Genomic DNA, 13534 nt, shown 5'->3' with positions numbered 1-13534 from the left:
CGATCTCCGCTCACTGCAACCTCCACCTCCTGGATTCAAGCGATTCTCCTGCCTAAGCCTCCCGAGTAGCTGGGATTACAGGTGCCCACCACTACGCCTGGCTAACTTGTATTTTCAGTAGAGATGGAGTTTTACCATGTTGGCCAGGCTGGTCTCAAACTCCTGACCTCAGGTGATCTGCCTGCCTTGGCCTCCCAAAGTGCTGGGATTACAGGGGTGAGCCACCATGCCTAGCCTCAAGTGAGATCTTCTTCTCCTTTTTTTTTTTTTTGGAGACAGAGTTTCACTCTTGTTGCCCAGGGTGGAGTGCAGTGGTACTGATCTCAGCTCACTGCAACCACCGCCTCCCGGGTTCAAGTGATTCTCCTGTCTCAGCCTCCTGAGTAGCTGGAATTACAGGTGCGCACCACTGTGCCCAGCTAATTTTTGTATTTTTAGTACAGACAGGGTTTCACCATGTTGGCTAGGCTGGTCTTGAACTCCTGACCTAAAGTGATTCACCCGTCTCAGCCTCTCAAAGTGCTGGATTACAGGCGTGAGCCACCACACCCAGCCTACACACAAGGTTCTTGTTAAAGTCACTTGCAGTTCCATGTTGATGAAGATAACAGTTAATCTCCATCTTATTTGATTTATTACCAGCATTTTAAAACAGCGGATCACACCCTCCCCCTGAAAGTACTTTTTTTCACTTGCCTTCTAGCACATAACATTCTCCTGGTCATTCCTTCCTTCTCATGAAAGAGGACTCCTCATTTTTCTAACAATGAAATATCAGAATGCCCTAGGCCAATCCTTGGACCTGTCCTCTTTTCTATCTCCACTCATTATTTTGGTGATTACAGCCTGTGTCAGTGCTTTAAAAGCCATTTTAAATATGCTGAAGCTGCCAAACATATTTTTCCAGCTCCATTCTCTCTCTTAAGCTCCAGACTCAACATTACTACACGGATGTTTAACAGATATTTCAAAGTTAACTTATTCAAAACTGAGTTTCTGATCTCTCTGCAACAATCTCTCCTAAACCTATTTCTCTTACAGTCTTCCTTATCGCAATGAACATATCCTTCTAATTGATCAGTACATGAATCTGAGTGTCATCCCTGACTAGTCTCTATCGCATTCTACATCTGATTTAATAGCAAATCCTGAATAGTCTATCTTCATAACATAATCATAATCCCAGCAATCCCTCTTCTAGGCATATACCCAAAGGAAATGAAATCACCACTTCACAAAGATAACTGCACTCCCACATTCACTGCATTATTCACAATAGCCAAAATATGGACACAACCTTAGTGTCCATCAGTGGATAAAGAAACTGGTACATATATACTACAGAAGCCTGGAAGACCTTATGCTAAGTGAAATAAGCCAGACACAGGAAGAAAAATACTGCATGATCTCACTTATATGTAGAACCTAAAAAAAATTCAAATACACAGTGAGAGGAACAAAAGAGTAGTACCAGAGGTAAAATGGGTGGGAAAGAAACAAGGAAATGTAGGTCAAATGATACAAAGTAGCAGATACACAGGATGAAAAAAGTCTAGAGAGCTGATGTACAGCATGAGAACTATAGGTAGTAAAATTATACTGGGCTGGGCATAGTGGCTCATGCTTGTAATCCTAGCACTTTGGGAGGCTGTGGTGGATGGATCGCTTGAGCCCAGGAGTTCAAGACCAGCCCGGACAACATAATGAGAACTCATCTCCACAAAAAAAATTACAAATTAGCCAAACATAGTGGTGCATGCCTGTAGTCCCAGCTACCCAGGAGGCTGAGGTGGGAAGATCACCTGATCCCAGAGGGGTCGAAGCTCAGTGAGCCATGTTGTGCCACTGCACTCTCTCCAGCCTGGGTGACAGAGCAAAACTGTCTCAAAATAAATAAATAAAACAGAACAAATTCAAATTATATTGTATACTGGATTCATGCTAAGTAGACTTTGGGTGCTCTTGCCACAAAAACAAAACAAAACAAGAAAATGGGTAACTATGTGAGATGATGGATATGTTTATTTCCTTCACCAGTGAGATGACAGGACTGAGACAGCATCAGTGTGGGTGAAGAGTTCTCAAAGAACATGATTTAAAGGGAAAGCGGGCCAGGGTGATGGCTCACGTCTATAATCCCAGAACTCTGGAAGGCCAACGCAGGAGTTCAAGACCAGCCCGAACAACATAGCTAGATGTTGTCTCTACAGAAAAACTCTAAACACCTAGCCAGGTGTGGTTGTGTGTGCTCACAGTCCCAGAAACTCAGATGGCTAAGGCGGGAGGATTGTTTGAGCCCAGGAGCTCAAGGCTGCGGTCAGCTATGATTGCACCACTGCACTCCAGCCTGGGCGACAGAGTGAACCTCCCTGACAAGTCACTTCTAAAGCCTGCTGTCATTTTTATTTTCCAATTCCAAGCCACATACCTGGTGTAGCAGATGCTGTCAAACCTCCCCACATCCCTTAGACTTTTCCCACTATTAGTATCTGCACACGCACCCAAAGGTGTTTTTTGTAAAACTGCAGAAATATGTGTTGCCTATGCAAATGGCAGGCAGGAAATTTCAAGAACTCAACACTTGATAGGTGAGGTAATTTTGAGCAGTGTTTTTAGTAAGTTTCCTTGCAGAATTAAGTTCAAGTAGCTCACTGTACAGCTGACTTAATAGTATGCCACACTATCATCCCTGCATTTCCCAAATAAGCTACTTGCATTTAAAAAAAAAAAAAAGAGAGAATTATCGAACTACTTTTGACCACCTCTACCATCACTCTGGGACAAGCCTCCATCATCATTTAATTGAATTATTTAAATAAGTTCTTAACTGGTATTCTTCCTTCTTTCTTCCCTTCAGTCTATTTTTTGCAACAGTCAGAGCGATCCTGTTAATACATAAATCACATCCTACCATTCTGTTTAAAATTTTTAAATGACTTCCCATCCTACTCGCAGTAAAAACTAACTCCTTACCATGGCTCAGAGTCTTATATGATCTGGCTTCCTATGAAGCCTTTGCAGGCTACTCAATTTAAGACTTCACACCACCCCACCATTTCTATACTCCCTTAACTCCTTTCCTACTTTACCTACTTATGTATTTGTTTTATTTTATTTATTTATTTTTTGAGATGGAGTTTTGCTCTTGTTGCCCAGGCTGGAGTGCAATGGCACAATCTCAGCTCACCACAACTTCCACCTCCAGGGTTCAAGCAATTCTCCTGCCTCAGCCTCCTGAGTAGCTGGAATTACAGGCATGTTCCACCACGCCCAGCTAATTTTTCATATTTTTAGTAGAGACAGGGTTTCTCCATGTTGGTCAGGCTCATCTCGAACTCCTCACCTCTGGTGATCCGCCCGCCTTGGCCTCCCAAAGTGCTGGGATAACAGGCGTGAGCCACCGCGCCCAGCCTATTTGTTTGTTTTAAAATAGACAAAAAGAGGCTGGGCACAGTGGCTCAGGCCTGTAATCCCAGCACTTTGGGATCCGAGGTGGGCCGATACCTGAGGTCAGGAGTTCGAGACCAGCCTGGCCAACATGATGAAACCCTGCCTCTAGTAAATATACAAAAATTAGCCGGGCATGGTGGTGGCTGCCTGTAATCCCAGCTACACAAGAGGCTGAGGCAGAAGAATCGCTTGAACCCAGGAGGTGGAAGTTGCAGCGAACCAAGATCATGCCATTGCACTCAAGCCTGGGCAACAAGAGTGAAACTCAATCTCAAAAAAAAAAAAAATTAAAATAGACAAAAAGAGAAAAAAATCCTACTGGAGAAAGTTGTCTTTTTAGAATCATTCAGACTTGGGAAGTAATGAAAGGTAGTCAAAGAAGAGAAAAAACTAGCTGCAATTTCTTGTTATAGGTTTATTACACTGAAAAAGATAAAATGCTAAGGACAGTATGGTGTTTCATTATCATTATTCTATACTAGTGAGGATGGAAAAAGATGGTATGCAATACAAATGCTTCCCTGGGAAATAAGGATAAGTATAACGTAACTCTTGAAGGAGCCCCATGAAAGGATGGAGGATGGAAGAATCAGTTCTGCTTGTGATGAGCTGTGGAGCGAGGCAGGCTATCAAGGAAGCTCCAGGGGAAGTATTCTTTGAGCTGGGTCTTAATGGAAGGATGAATAGGAATTCAATAGATCAGTAATATTCAAAAACAGAAAAACATTCTTGGAAAAATGAGGAAAAAGCAACTTTCTAATAAATTCTAATTCACAAGGCTATCAAATGCTTAACGAATGCTTACAAACAAAACAAATACAGTTGTTCCCCACTGATGAAAAATAACAGTTGCTAGATTTTTAAGTTTATAATAGCAAAATAATACAAATTGATTATTAGAAGTAAATTATGAGGGTAAAACTTTTAAAACAGTATTTTTTATATATATAGGAATATATACCTTATCTCTTGCAGTAAGAAATCGTGGATCATCTTGAAAAGCTTCTTTGACGAGTTTACTAAATCTATTAAATAGCGTAAGTAACTGCTCCACATATTTCTCAGAGTCCTAGAAACAAAAGGTTTTATATTAAGTTTTTAAAAGAAAAAGAACACACAAAAAAATGAGAAAATATAAACATAATTTTTAATAAAACTCATTTAAAACTGGGGATATTTTTTCTTAAAAATAAAACTAAAAGGTGGTCCAATATTACTGTTTTGCCACTTCTTTTTTTTTTCTTTCTTCCTTTGTGTTTTTTTTGAGAGACAGTCTGCTCTGTCGCCCAGGCTGGAATGCAGTGGTGCCATCTGGGCTCACTGCAAGCTCTGCCTCCAGGGTTCACGCCATTATCCTACCTCAGCCTCCCGAGTAGCTAGGGCTACAGGCACCCAGCCACCACGCCTGGCTATTTTTTTGTATTTTTAGTAGAGACGGGGTTTCACCATGTTAGCCAGGATGGTCTCGATCTCCTGACCTTGTGATCTGCCTACCTCGGCCTCCCAAAGTGCTGGGATTACAGGTGTGAGCCACCGTGCCCGGCCCCCGGTTTTACTGAGAAAATAGTATCAATTTTCAATTCTGCATTTTTAAAAATTTAATGTTCTTATTTGTAATCAACACATAACTGTACATATGAGGTACAATGTTATATTTCAATGCATGTATATACAGTATAATGATCAAATTGGGGTAACTACTATATCCATCACTTCAAACATTTATAATTTCTTTGTGGTAACAACATAAAAATCTCTTCTAACTTTCTTGAAATATACACTACATTCTTACTTGCTACAGCTGCCCTGCTGGGTCACAGAACACCAAAACTTATTCTTCCTATTGAACTATAACTTTATACCCCACTAACCAACCTCTTCTGGTCCCCCAACCCCCAGCCTCTGGTAACCACTCACTATTCAATCCTGCATTTAAAAAATAGCCTTGACATATCTCTATCATTGCCATTAAAAATAAACTTACAGTAGTAATAGTTTCAGCAGCTGCTACCATATCTGCCAGGCCAGCACTAATGATATGTTCCTCCAAGTCTTTCAACATTGGCTCTATACCATTAGGAACTTTGTCCATCAATGAAAACATTAAATGTAACTCTGGAAGGACAGAACACATTCATGTAATCATTTCATCTACTAGAATAAGAATTTAGAGAAACATTAGTTAAAAGTTTGTAATGTTAATAGTATTCTGTGGATACAATGTAATTAGGAGTAGTTTTTTTTTTGTTGCTGTTTTTCTGTTTTTGAGACAGGGTCCCACTCTGTCACCCAAGCTGGGTACAGTGGCTCGATCATGGCTCACTGCGGCCTTGACCTCTTGGGCGCAAGCAATCCTCCCACCTCAGCCTCCTGAGTAGCTGGGACCACTGGCTAATGTTTTTTGTAATTTTGTAGAGACAGCATCTGCCAATGTTGTCCAAGCTGGTCTCAAACTTCGGGGCTCACACAATCCTCTCGCCTTGGTCTCTCAAAGTGCTGGGATCATAGGTGTGAGCCACTGCACTTGGTCTAAAAATTATGTTTAAAAAAAATCAAATTAAAAGTGATCAGGCTGGGTGTGGTGGTTCACATTTTTAATTCCAGCACTTCGGGAAGCCAAGGTGGGAAGATCATTTGAGCCCAGGAGTTAAAAAGACCAGCCAGGGCAACATGGCAAAACCCATCGCTACACACACACACACACACACACACACACACACACACACACACAAAACAAACAAACAAATATTAGCTGGGTGTGGTGGTGCATGTCTTTGATCCCAGATACTTGGGAGGCTGAAGTGTGAGGACTGCCTGAGCCCAGGAGGCTGTGGCTGCAGTGAACCATGATTGCACCATTGCACTCAGACTGGGTGACAGGGCAAGATAGTCTCAAAAAATAAAAATAAAAAAAGTGATCAAATACTGCAAAACCCAACTCCTTTCTTTAAAAGCTCAGTCATTTAGCCAGATGCAGGGGACAGCAGCCTGGGCAACATGGTGAGGCTCTGACTCTACAAAAAATACAAAAATTAGCCAGGCATGGTGGTACACGGCTGTAGTCCCAGTTACTCAGGAGGCTGGAAGGTGGGAGGATCACTTGAGTCCAGGAGGTCAAGGCTATAGCGAGTTGTGATCGTGCCACAGCATTCCAGCTTGGGCAACATGGTGAGACCCAGTCTCAAAAGAAAAGGTGAGTTGGCCGGGCGCGGTGGCTCACGCCTGTAATCCCAGCACTTTGGGAGGCCGAGACGGGCGGATCATAAGGTCAGGAGATCGAGACCATCCTGGCTAACACAGTGAAACCCCGTCTCTACTAAAAAATACAAAAAACTAGCCAGGCGAGGTGGCGGGCATCTGTAGTCCCAGCTACTCCGGAGGCTGAGGCAGAAGAATGGCGTGAACCCGGGAGGCGGAGCTTGCAGTGAGCTGAGATCCGGCCACTGCACTCCAGCCTGGGCAACAGAGCGAGACTCCGTCTCCAAAAAAAAAAAAAACAAAAAGAAAAAGAAAAGGTGACTCATTCGATTTTCAATGCAAAGGAATATTTATTTACACACAAGATTAGTATATTTCATAAGGTAGATGTAATATTAAATATACAGCCACATCATCAAAAGGTAAAAAATAACATGAGTAATAATTATGAAAGCAACTGTATTAGAGATTAGAATATAAAACTGTATCCATAAAGAATTTTTCAATTTACAAAGCACTTTTTCATGTTATGCCATTTTATTGACCTTCACAAAAACCCTAACTCACGGTACTGAATACCACTAAAAAAACCTTTCGAAAAAAGTGCAACATAGATCAGACATAACTCTAAGTAGACTGGCACAAAGAATACAAAGAATACAAGTATTTTGTTTATGCCAATAAAGCAGCTTGCTTTTTACTACTGAATTACTCCTAAAAAGTGTATGAACTTAAGTGAATTGAAATACGTACTTTAAAAGTAACTAGAGATTAAATAGGAGGACCTTGCAGTTAAATAAAACAAAATCTGGAAACTCAGCAGAAGTTATTTAAAAAACAAAAGTAAAAAAACGTTAAAAGCAGTTTTACTGGGGTAGTAGGTATATGTGCAATTTTTGTTTTTTTTAGTTTGTTATATACTTGCTACCTCTCAAAACACATCTTTTTAAGAAAACATTGAAGCAATAAAAAAATCCTTTAGAAATCGTAAAAGTATTTTTGGGGATAGAGATGAAGACTATTAACATGGAGTGTTTTATTACTTTCTAAAAAGATTGATCACAAGGTTCCACACAAAAGTCAAATACCTGGTTCTAATCTATAACATATGTTTCCAGTTTAAACTGGCCTTTAAAAGCAGTATCTTGTTTTTCAGAAAAAAGTAGAAATTCACCATACACATACACAGATGTCGATAGCTAAGAGGGAAAATGTTTAAAATTTAAGTTTATATACTCTTTAGCAGTTGCCTCTGTGTTAAATATTTTATCTATTTCCTTAAGTATAGTTCACTCTAACAGTTCCACATATACCTATGTGGAAAAGAATTATCTAAGAGCAACTTACTAAATGATTTGTTTCAAAGATACCCTCTTAGAAGATTATGATAACTTTATGTGATGTTTTACCTACTTTCAGTTTCATTTCTCTTGATCATGCCTTGGCACTCAGCTAAGATAGTCTCTTTAAATGATGTCACCAGGGCATTTACACAGCATTCCATGAGCTGAAATATATCAAAAATTAGTCAAGGCTACTATATAGGCTGTATAGCACAAATCTATTCCAACTCACAAAATAAAACAATATTGTCCAATAGAAAAAAATAATTATACTGAAAGTAGATTTCACTTACCTTTACTATAGGATTATTGAAGATGGATATGCTACACTAGTTTACCAAAGTATATTTTCCCCTAAAGAAAAAAACTACAGAACTAGACTCTCTTTAGACATTTTAACAAAAGTCCTCAAGGAGAGGAGAGAAAAATATACAAAATAAAAATATACAAAACCAAACTTTAATTAACTCTTCCTGTTTGGAGAGAACTTGTTTTAGAATTAGGTTATAAAATTCTAGAAGTGTGAATACATTCATTCAACAAACCATTATTGGATGCCTACTACATGCAGGCACCAAAGAAGTATTTAGGAGACAAGAATAAGATATAATTCCTGCTCTCGAAGAGATCACTGTCTAACTGAGAGTGAGGAGGGCAGTAAACCTACACTGCTAACTAAGTATAACTCAGTTAAGTGGCATCACACACATACACAAACACACATAAAATAAAAACAAACTTACAAACTACTTTTTTCTAGGGTAGTTAAAACGGCCTCATCCACAAGTTGATATCTAAATGGGATCCTGTAAAATAAGTACAAGCCCTAAAATGGGTTACATATTCTAGGAATACCAGGAAGCTTAAAATAGTAGAGAAGAGATAGACAGTGGAAGAGAAGGTTAGAAAGATAGGCTGCAACCAGATTATGAATGAAAACCTATGATTTTGGGTTTTATTTTATAGGTAGGGAAGGAAGAACAAAGGAAGGTTTTTTTAAGAGAAAGGTTCTTGCTCTGCTGCCCAAGCTGGAGTACAGTGGCATTACTACATTGCTACTATCATACCTCACTACAGCCTTGAACTCCTGGGCTCAAGTGATCCTCCTACCTCAGCCTCTCGAGTAGCTAGGACTACAGGGATATACTATCATGTCTGGTTAACTTTTTAAACTTTTTTGTAGAGACGATGTATTGCTATGTTCCCCAGGCTGGTCACAAACTCCTGGTCTCAAATGATCCCCCTATCAGCCTCCCAAAGTGTGGGATTACAGGTGTGAACCATCAGGCCTGGCCCCAAGGAAGTTTTAAACAGAGGATAAACACAATGAGATTCTCGTCATAATTAAAGATCAGTGTAATGGTAGCAAGGCAGGTGGTAAGGAGTGGGTGGTTGGGATATGGTAACGAGCCTGCTGAACTATTTCAGGTAAGACAGCCAGGGTCTAGTGCTCTAGGAGGCCATCAGGAAAATCTAAATGAGGCAGAAGAAATCATGTTCATCCCTGCTCCCTCACGTCATGTAATTATTTACTTTTCTTTTGGGGATCAGATGAAATTAATAGGTTGTGAGGACTAAAGCTAAGTACAATAAGGCTGCTATATCTCTTCTGAAAAACAGAGATCATCTATCTGTAAATTACGGGAGGGAATTATGTGTCCCTTAAAAATTTTTTATTAAAAATTCCTTTGGAATTGACACAACGTTGATAGTTACTGAAGTTGAATTTAGGTAATGGGGATTCATTATACTGTTCTTCCTACATTGTAAAAATGCTTAAAATTTTCCAAATACAGAATTTTTTGTGGTCCCTGCGAGTTGGGGGGCTGAGGAGGGAGGATCACTTAAGCCTGGGAGGTCAAGGCTGCAGTGAGTCTTGATCGTGTCACTGCAGTGTAGTCTGGGCGACAGAGCAAGACTGTCACAAAAAATAATAATAAAATAAAATAAAAAAGGTTTTTTTCAGGCTCCTCTACAAGAATGATGCTGATGACTTTTAAATGCACATATCCATGTATATTTCTGTACTAAGAAAGTAACACACATGGTTGGGAGTGGTGGCTCTCGGCCTATAATCCCAGCACTTTGGGAGGCCAAGCTGGGCAGATGACCTGAGGTCAGGAGTTCAAGACCAGCCTGACCAACATGGAGAAACCCCATCTCTACTAAAAATTAGCCAGGCATGGTGGGCGCCTGTAATCCCAGCTACTCGGGAGGCTGAGGCAGGAGAACTGCTTGAACCTGGGAGGTGGAGATTGCAGTGAGCTGAGATCGTGCCACTGCACTCCAGCCTGGGCAACAAAAGCAAAACTCCGTCTCAAAAAAAAAAAAAAAAAAAGAATACACATACAAAGTGGTAAAGAAACTCTTGCCTTGCAAGGTGGAAATCTCTGCCCCAACTGCTGAGTATCTTTTTCTATAACATCGCTGGAATAGGCCCAACTAAACACTTCCACCTTCAGCAGTGAAACCAGATTGAGCACAGGTAAATCTAACTATATAACTAACAGAGAACAAAGACAAAGTGGAATCTTAGTAAACTCTAAGCTCTGCGTTTTCTATTTCATTGAAAACTTTCACTTGAACATTATTCTGTTCAGCGGTAGCTGAAATTTTGCAGATTCTAAAAATCCCCAGTGTATTTCAGACTATATGTTGTGAAATCAGTTTTAATGACTGTGACCAGGTTTTTTTTTTTTTTTAAAAAAGTACACAGGATAGAACAAAAAATATCAGTGTATCACACATTGTAACAATGAATATTATTTCATAAGACTTTTGTTTCAGATATGTACAAATAAACAGTATATTCTAAGCCACAATATAAAATGTATTTCTTATTGTGAGTTACAACTAGGATTAAAAGGAGAAGCTAAATTGACAACATAATTAAACTGAGAAAAATTTGGTAAATGCTTAAATGAAAGGGATTGGGGAAATCAAAGGTTGCTGAATCCGTTTCTAGCTTGAGAGGTTAAATAAATTATTATAACAGGTATCTTTTAATGAGCACTTACTTTATACCAGGCATTACGCTAAATGCTTTACATATAGATCTTATTTAACCCACACGGCAACCTCATGAGGCAGATACTTACTTTATGAGGACATAGACTGAGAGTAGCTACATAACTTGCAAACGTTGCACAGTTGGCTCATAAGGTCTTGAGTTATAATTTAAGGCCAGGTATGTATCTCCCTAGCCTCCAACTTTTCTTACTACAGAAGTAGAGCATGTACATACTTAGTAATGGCTACATGCTCAGAACTGAGTTATGTGTTTTAAGGAATAGAGAAGTATAAAACATGGTTCATGCCCTCTATGATCTTACAATCCAGTTGGGAACCCATAAACTATATACCTAAAAACATGTGTGTAGTTCATATGTACAGACATGTATGAAAAGAAAATCAACTTCACTAATAAGCAAATAACTGGAAAACGCATCATTACTATACTATAAACTTAAGGACAAAGACTGTGCTCTGTCCACAGCTATACAGACTGTGCTGTGTCCTGGCACACAGCTGGTACTTGATTAAAAACACAAGGCAGTCTATAATTTGCTACTAAACCTAGTGGTAGAAACAATAGTTACTGTGGGAATTCAAATAGGAAGAAACTGATGAAGGCTAGATGATCTGAGCTACTTTATTACAATTTTATTACAAGATGAGTTAAAAGAATCCTTATAAGATTTTGGGTAGACAGAAGAAAACATTGCTAAAATGAATTCAAGAAAAAAAAGTAACAGAATGAGTTATATGAATAAGAAAATATTTCTTACTGGAGTAGAGTGACTCTTGCTGAACCATACTAAGTTAGAAAAATAGGTTAGGGTCAAATTATGAAGGGTCTTAAAAATCAGGGGTATGAAATAATGATACTCTGGGGTTTTTTTTGTTTTTGAGAAGGAGTCTCACTCTGCCACCCAGGCTGGAGTGCAGTGGCATGATCTTGGTTCATTGCAAGCTCCGTCTCCCAGGTTCACGCCACTCTCCCATCTCAGCCTCCGGAGAAGCTGGGACAACAGGCGCCTGTCACCACACCCGGTTAAATCTGTTTTTGTATTTTTAGTAGAGACGGGGTTTCATCATGTTAACCAGGATAGTCTCGATCTCCTGACCATGTCATCAGCCTGCCTCAGCCTCCCAAAGTGCTGAGATTACAGGAGTGAGTCACCATGCCCGACCAGTACTCCAGTTTTTGAATAGAAAAGTAAAACAATGAAAGTGATGTTTACAAAAGATTATCCTGAATTCACAAAAGAATAAATACAAATGGTCAGTAATAAGAATAAATATGGGCAACATAGTGAGACCCTGTTTCTAAAAAAAAATAGTAAAACATAGAGGAGTGGAGCAAGATGGCCAAATAGAAGCCTCCACCGATCATTCCTCCTGCAGGAACACCAAATTTAACAACTATGTACACACACAAAAACACCTTCATAAGAACCAAAAATCAGGTGAGCGCTCACAGCACGTGGTTTTAACTTCATACCACTGAAGGAGGCACTGAAGAGGGTAGGAAAGATAGTCTTGAATCGCCAATGCTACTCCTCCCTCATCCCCCAGCAGCATCCGTATGGCACCGAGAATCTGTGTGCTTGGGAGAGGGAGACAGCAGCGACTGTGAGATATTGCATTGAACTCACTGCCACCCTTTCACAGCAGAAAGCAAAAGCAGGCTGAACTCAGCTGACACATGCCCATGGAGGGAGCATTTAGACCAGCCCTAGACAGAGGGGAATCGCCCATTCCAGCGGTGAGGACCTGAGTTCTAGCAAGCCTCACAGTGTAGGCTAAAGGGCTCTGGGGCTCCAAATAAGCCTGAAAGGCAGTCTAGGCCACAAGGACTGTACCTTCTAGGCAAACCCTAGGGCTGAGATGGGCTCAGATGCATACAACTTACTGAGACACCAGCCAGCACAGCTAAGGGCGTGCTTGTACCACCTCTCCCCCAACCCCAGGCAGCACAGCTTGCAACTTCAAAAGACACCCCTTCCTTCTGCTTCAGGAGAGTAGAGGGAAGAGTAAAGAGAATTTTGTCTTACATCTTGGATACCAGCTCAGCCACAGTAGGACAGGGTACTGGTCAGAATCATTCCAGGTCCTAGCTCCCAGACAACATTTCTAGACACACCCTGGGACAGAAGGGGGAACCTGCTGGCTTGAAGGGGACAATCTAATCCTGGTAGGATCTATCACCACTGACTAAGGAGCCCTTGGGACCTAAATAACCAGCAGCAACAACCAGGTAGTATGCCATGGGCCTTGGGTGAACCTCTGAGACATGCTGGCTTCAGGTGAGACCTAGCATATTCCCAGTTGTGATGGCTATGGTGACACACTCCTTTTGCTTGAGAAAAGCAGAGGGAAAAATAAAGGGGACTTTGTCTTGCATCTTAGGTAACAGCTCAGCCACAGGAGTGTAGAGCACTAGGTGGGCTCTTGGGCTTCCTGATTCCAGGTCTTGGCTCTTGGATGGCATTTCTGGACCTGCCCTGGACCAGGGAGGAGCCACTGCCCTGAAGGGTTAG

General features: G+C 40.6%; 1 protein-coding gene across 1 annotated transcript in view; it reads right to left on the bottom strand.

Annotated features, from left to right (window-relative positions):
• The window catches only part of CUL5 (cullin 5), a 104594-nt gene that overhangs the window by 29161 nt on the left and 61899 nt on the right, over positions 1 to 13534 (bottom strand). Inside the window, 3 exon segments of the mRNA XM_008020745.3 lie at positions 4412 to 4519; positions 5435 to 5565; positions 8062 to 8155. Coding sequence (XP_008018936.1) covers positions 4412 to 4519; positions 5435 to 5565; positions 8062 to 8155 — 333 coding nt within the window.

Source organism: Chlorocebus sabaeus, chromosome 1, assembly GCF_047675955.1.
Source record: "Chlorocebus sabaeus isolate Y175 chromosome 1, mChlSab1.0.hap1, whole genome shotgun sequence".
Classification (NCBI taxonomy): Eukaryota; Metazoa; Chordata; class Mammalia; order Primates; family Cercopithecidae; genus Chlorocebus; species Chlorocebus sabaeus.
This window is presented reverse-complemented; position numbering and strand designations above follow the sequence as displayed.